Source organism: Nicotiana tomentosiformis, chromosome 3, assembly GCF_000390325.3.
Source record: "Nicotiana tomentosiformis chromosome 3, ASM39032v3, whole genome shotgun sequence".
In the NCBI taxonomy this organism is placed as follows: domain Eukaryota; kingdom Viridiplantae; phylum Streptophyta; class Magnoliopsida; order Solanales; family Solanaceae; genus Nicotiana; species Nicotiana tomentosiformis.
Genome location: NC_090814.1, coordinates 148,641,255 through 148,647,145, shown reverse-complemented (window position 1 = coordinate 148,647,145; position 5,891 = coordinate 148,641,255). Strand labels below are relative to the sequence as shown.

Sequence of the window (5,891 nt, the reverse complement as noted above, 5' to 3'; positions counted from 1 at the left end):
CATTTGGAAAAATAATCCGTTAATACTAATAAAAACTGTACCTTTCCTTTAGCTTGTGGCAGTCAACTTAAAGCTTCCAACATGAAATTTATTCTTCCGAACTAATCCTGAAACACCTGAAAATCAAAACCGACAATTCACACACGTCATAATACTTCATATGAAGCTATTCAAGACTTCAAATAGTTGGAAGGAGTGTAAATGTTCAAAACAACAAGTCGGGTCATTACATTCTCCACCTCTTAAACAAACATTGTCCTCGAACATGCTAAGACTTATTCTGAGGTTACTAAATTGATGATTTTACTTTTACACATATACTTGCGGTTGATTCCACGTTACCGCATTCGATATAAGCCCGACAACACCATATCAATTGAGATTATTCGTTTTATCCATATTTGTAAAGTTTAAGACCAAATTTCTTATACCCCAAACATTTTCAAAAAGTCTGATTTTCACATCAACACACGATATTAGTCTCAACTGACTATATCAACTTATGCCTACGCACACATCAACTTTCTTAATAGCGCTGAAGTACTTCGAAATTTTTTGAGGTGTTACATTCTCCCCCACTTAGGATCATTCGTCCTCAAATGAGAAGTAGAGTCCGCCTTGAAACAGATAACATAACTAGTCTCTTCTTTCGCACATCTCAATCTCCCAATCTCCTAATTTTTTCAAATATTTCGGTAGAGTCTCCCCTGTAATTGGGCCTATCCACCTGCCAGAGTAACACCAAAATATCGTTGGCATTTGTCACTTGGACACAAAACTTTCCGCATCTTCTTCAATTTTTGGCCAATAGAATCCTGCTCTTATTAGAGTTTTTACCAAGGACCTTCCTCCTGCGTGATTTTCACAATGTCCCTCATGTACTTCTCTCATCACATATTCTATTTGAGAAGGTCCGAGACATCTTGCTAAAGGTCCTCCGAACATCTTTCGATAAATGTTTCCTCGAACCAAACAGTAATGGGCAACTTTTCGTTGAAGTGACTGAGACCTTTTCTTGTCTTCAGGTAGAATTCCGTACTGCAGAAATTTAACAAATTCATTTCTTCAATACTAAGTTAAATTATTGAAATTTACCTCATTTTTATCGTGGTCGAATGCCGAATAGAACAAATCTAATTACGGCAGCATTTTTTGCATTCGCTACTTCGGCAACAAATGCGAGATTAGCCAGTGCATCTGCTTTTGCATTTTTCTCCCTAGGTATTTACATGATTTTCCATGATTGGAACTGTCTGATTGATTCTCGCGCCTTTTCCAAATATTGTTGCATTCGTACCTCACTTGTTATGTAAGTCCCCTGCATCTGGTTAACTACCAGATGTGACTCACTTTTGATTATAACCCGCTCTATCCCAAGTTCTCGTGCCAGTTCCAGTCCTGCAATTACAACTTTGTACTCTGCTTCATTGTTAGTAATGGGATAATATTTTATTGCTTGCCTTATGATTTCTCCCGAAGGTGGGATTAGAACAATACCTAAGCCCGCTCCTTTAACATTCGAGGAGCCATCAATAAATAGGGTCCAATTACCCGGATTAGATCCGGTGAATACCTGTAGTTCCTTTTTTGCTTCAGGAACTATTCCTGCATTGAAATCTGCCACAAAATTTGCTAAAACTTAAAATTTTATCGCAGTTCTAGGTTGATACACAATATCGTATTCACTAAGTTCAATAGACCATTTAGCTAACCTACATGACAGCTCTTGCTTATGCAATATATTTCTTAGGGGATAGGCAGTTACTATAGAGATAGGATGACATTGAAAATAAGGCCTCAACTTTCTAGATGCCATAATTAATGCTAAAGCAAGTTTTTCTAAGTGAGGGTATCGAGTTTTAGCATCCAACAATGATTTGCTAACATAATAAATTGGAGATTATTTACCTTTATTTTCTCGTACCAGTACTGCACTTACCGCCATTTCTGACACAGCGAGATAGATGAGTAGCCTTTCTCCATCCTTTGGTTTAGCCAGTAGGGGTGGATTTGACAAAGATGCTTTTAGATTTTTAAGAGCTTGTTGACATTCGTTAGTCCACTCAAATTGGTTTTGCTTTTTCAATACTGAGAAGAACTTAAAACGTTTCTCCGAAGATTTGGAAATAAATCTTCCCAAAGCTGCTATCCTACTTGTCAACCTCTGCACCTCTTTTTTGCTCGTGAGTATGTCTGGTATCTCGTCAATGGCTTTGATTTGTGCAGGGTTCACTTCAATACCTCGGTTAGAAACAAGAAAACCCCAAAACTTACCTGAAGCCACGCCAAAGGCATATTTTTCTGGATTTAACTTCATATTGAACTTGCGGAGAATCTGAAAAGTGTCCGACAAATGCTGGATATGATCTCCTGCCTGTACCGATTTGACTAGTATATCATCAATGTAGACTTCTATAGTCTTTCCCAGATGTTCTTGAAACATTTTTGTTACCAATCTTTGGTACGTGGCTCCACCATTTTTTAGTCCGAAAGGCATGACTTTATAACAGTAAGTCCCCCTGTCTGTGATAAATGAAGTTTTTTCTTCATCTAAGGTCCATCTTTATCTGGTTATATCCTGAATAGGCATCTAAAAAACTTAACAACTCATGTCCTGCAGTAGAATCAATTAGTTGATCTATGTGCGGTAAAGGGAATGAATCTTTAGGACAAGCCTTATTTAAGTTAGTATAATCTACACAAACTCGCCATTTCCCATTCTTTTTTGGTACTACTACAGTATTATTAGCTAGCCAGTTAGGATATTTTACCTCTCGTATTGATCCAATTGTTAAAAGTTTTTGTACCTCATCCTGGATCACCTGATTTGTGAAGGATCCCTGCTTTCTTTTCTTCTGTTTCACAGGTGGATATGAAGTATCTTCATTTAGCTTGTGGGTCATCATCTCCGGTGGTATACATGTCATATTTGAATGCGACCAAACAAAGCAATCTGCGTTAACTTGTAAAAATTGGATAGGTTTACCTTTCATTCCCGAGCTTAGCTTCATTCTAACCTAAACTTTTCTATCTGGCCACTGCTCGGAAAGTGTGATATCCTCGAGTTCTTCAATTGTTGTTTTGATGTTTTTATTCTCTTCTGGCTCTTGAATAACATCAGGTCATGAATCTACATTCGTCTGTCCTGAACCGTTTTCAGTTGAGGTTTGTATATTTATGTCCTCAACTAAATTCTGTAGTTGTTATTTCTTATTTGCATCATCGTTCAATGTGCTCGAATCCGCAACTGAATTGATATTTTTAGAAGCCTGCTGATCTCCATGGATTTGTCGAATCCCCCATTGCGAACAAAACTTAATAATTTGATGTAAAGTAGACGGTGCCAAGAATCATATTATAAGCCATGTCCGTATCTATCACCTAGAATTTTGTATCCTTGACAACTTCTTCTGCAAATGTGGTAAGCACTATTTCCCCTTTTGTGACAATGCTTGAATTATCGAATCCAGATAAGGTACGTGCTTTCGGCACCATCTTGTCATCAGCTTGCATCTTATTTACCACTCTCAGAAGAATAATATTTACGGAGCTACCTGGATCAATCAAAACTCGTTTAACATTAATATCATGTACAAGTAAAGATATTACCAGTGCATAATTGTGAGGGATTATCAAGCCATCTGCATCTGTATCATCAAACATTATACTGTCTTCCTCCAAAACTTGGCGAACTCGCTTCCCATGGGTGACCGTGACTTTTGATGTCTTCTTTGCAACCGTATATGTCACACCGTTGACCTCTTCTCCCCCGCTTATCACGTTAACCGTTCTTTTTGGCGACAAAGGTTTTGGAGGATCTTGTCTATTCTTCATATAAGATTGCTTATCTTTCTCACTGAACAAGTTAGTTAAATAACGCTGTTTTAACAAATGCTCTACTTCACCTTGTAATAATCTGCAATATGCTATTTGTGGCCATGGTCATTATGAAACTCACACCAGAAATCTGGATTTCTTCTGCTAGGGTTTGATCTCATTTCTTTAAGCCACCGCACCTTATCTCCCATACTCCTTAGAACAACTACCAACTCAGAAGTGCTAATATTGAAACTGTAATCACCAATCCTTACATTTGTATTAGCATTACTGTCTCACGTATCTCGTCCTTTTACGAACTTGGATGATGAACCCGCATCTCTATGCCTTGATCTAGAATCATACCGTATGTTTTCTTTTTTGGACCGTGAATCCTGTCCTGCAGGTCCCATGTAAGGTTCGTACCTATTTTTACCGGACCTTTTTTCAGATTCTGGTCATCTCGAACTTGTTATTTCATCACCTATTGCCTGTGTGATCGTGTCTTCTTCTATCCACAGCTTCGTGCTGTACCTATTGTACACATCATTCCATGTTGTAGCAGGTAATTCTCGTAAGCTTTCCTTAAGTCTCCTCGTGGCTTCTGAGATTTTTTCATTTAAGTTACTTGCAAACGTCATAGCTGCCCAATTATCAGGTACTCGCGGTAGCATCATCCTTTCATGTTGAAATCTATCCACAAATTCCTTGAGTAGCTCAGTATCTCCTTGTTTTATTTTAAAGATGTCTTCCATCCTCTTCTCAACTTTTTGATCTTCCGAATGTGCTTTTATAACTGAATCTACAAGCTCAGCAAAAGAATCAATAGAGTTTTCAGGTAAGAGAGAATACAATGTTAGTGCTCCTTTCGTGAGTGTTTTGCCAATTGTTTTGACCAACACTGATTCAATTTCTTGCTTGGTTAAATCGTTGTCTTTCACGCCAATTGTAAACGCGATTACGTGATCTTGTGGGTCGGTTGTTCTATCATATTTTGGAATATCAGGTATTTTAAACTTCTTAGGAATCGGCAAAGGTCCTGCACTTGGCTTCCAGGGCTGTTGTGAATATTTATCATTATCTACTCCTTTAATCACAGGTGGTACGTTAAGTATTTGTTCTATGTGATCATTATGCTCTTTCAGCTGTTTCTGCAAAGTTAGTGCCAAACTTTGTAAATCAGAATTATTTGGTGTACCTGACCTTCTATCACGAGATTCACTGGGTGTTCCTCCGCTTCCTGAATTCGCAAGTCCCGAGCGTGTGTTTTCTATAGTCGCAGTATTGTTTGGAGGAGGAGTTGGTGGCGCAGTTGGCAATACACTAACAAAAGCTTGGAGGGCGTTGTTGACGTGTTCATTAATTGTTTTGATGCGTCCTGTTCGACAATCTGCTCATCCCCTTGTTGATCATTTGTATGTGATGTTGATCTTTGAGGCGTTCCCTCTCTGGACTGTCGAGGAGATTCTTGTGGTGAAGGGATTGGTGGAGTTCCTCCCTCCTGTTGGTTCAGTTGGTTGTTGTCGTTGGCAGTTGACATGATTGTTTGTCAGAAAAGTGAGTTTGGAAAGTGAAAAGATTATCAAATTCCCGGTAACGGAATCAATTTGTTTAACCAAAAATAAGTCTTTTGGTCAAAATCTAATTTTAGAAGAAAACGGGTTACTGATAACCAAGTTTTACTTCACTTTCACAATGATATCAGAGGAAATTAATAAGAATAACTTAGGAAATAATTGATGGACAAATTGCAAAGTCAAGGTAAAGAATTTCGAGAAAGCAGAAAAGTAAAGAGTATATTTCAATATTGGCTCTGATCTATCCCTACAAATAGGATTTTGTATCCTTATATAGGAATATACAATAATAACGATTTTACTCACATAATTTGGGTTGATTAGGGCATTAATGATATTGATTGCCCATTATCTCGGATATCTATAACTGGCGTATTTATTGTCATAAATACCTTATATCAGTTCCGATTCCCTTTCCTTATTTACTTCCGGTTCATGTACCTTTCCTTCTTTTTATTCTTTATTCATTTCGTCCTCATTTATTCTTTGCCAACTGTT

General features: G+C 37.8%; 2 protein-coding genes across 2 annotated transcripts; both read right to left on the bottom strand.

Moving 5' to 3' along the window:
- Window positions 1-762: 762 nt before the first annotated feature.
- On the bottom strand, window positions 763-2,443 carry LOC104098018 (uncharacterized). Its single transcript, XM_009604666.1, has 3 exons — window positions 1,909-2,443; window positions 1,298-1,617; window positions 763-1,038 (listed from the first exon to the last, which is right to left on the bottom strand). The coding sequence occupies exons 1-3, from the start codon at window positions 2,441-2,443 to the stop codon at window positions 763-765; spliced, it is 1,131 nt and encodes a 376-aa protein (XP_009602961.1).
- Window positions 2,444-3,381: 938 nt separating this feature from the next.
- LOC138908657 (uncharacterized) lies at window positions 3,382-5,356 on the bottom strand. Its single transcript, XM_070199338.1, has 4 exons — window positions 5,204-5,356; window positions 4,351-4,967; window positions 3,961-4,071; window positions 3,382-3,856 (listed from the first exon to the last, which is right to left on the bottom strand). Exons 1-4 carry the CDS (start codon window positions 5,354-5,356, stop codon window positions 3,382-3,384), a joined length of 1,356 nt encoding a protein of 451 aa, XP_070055439.1.
- Between the last annotated feature and the right edge of the window lie 535 nt (window positions 5,357-5,891).

Excerpts from the sequence above, each read along its gene's own strand:
- LOC104098018 (XM_009604666.1), bottom strand. The coding sequence starts at position 2,443 with ATGTTTCAAGAACATCTGGGAAAGACTATAGAAGTCTACATTGATGAT. Across the intron at positions 1,618-1,908 it reads ACTGGTACGAGAAAATAAAG|ATTTCAATGCAGGAATAGTT; the intron begins GTAAATAATCTC and ends ATTTTGTGGCAG. Across the intron at positions 1,039-1,297 it reads GGACTTACATAACAAGTGAG|TACGGAATTCTACCTGAAGA; the intron begins GTACGAATGCAA and ends AAATTTCTGCAG.
- LOC138908657 (XM_070199338.1), bottom strand. The coding sequence starts at position 5,356 with ATGTCAACTGCCAACGACAACAACCAACTGAACCAACAGGAGGGAGGA. Across the intron at positions 4,072-4,350 it reads TGGAATGATGTGTACAATAG|TTTCAATATTAGCACTTCTG; the intron begins GTACAGCACGAA and ends TGGTGATTACAG. Across the intron at positions 3,857-3,960 it reads AGAAGAAATCCAGATTTCTG|TGAGAAAGATAAGCAATCTT; the intron begins GTGTGAGTTTCA and ends TAACTTGTTCAG.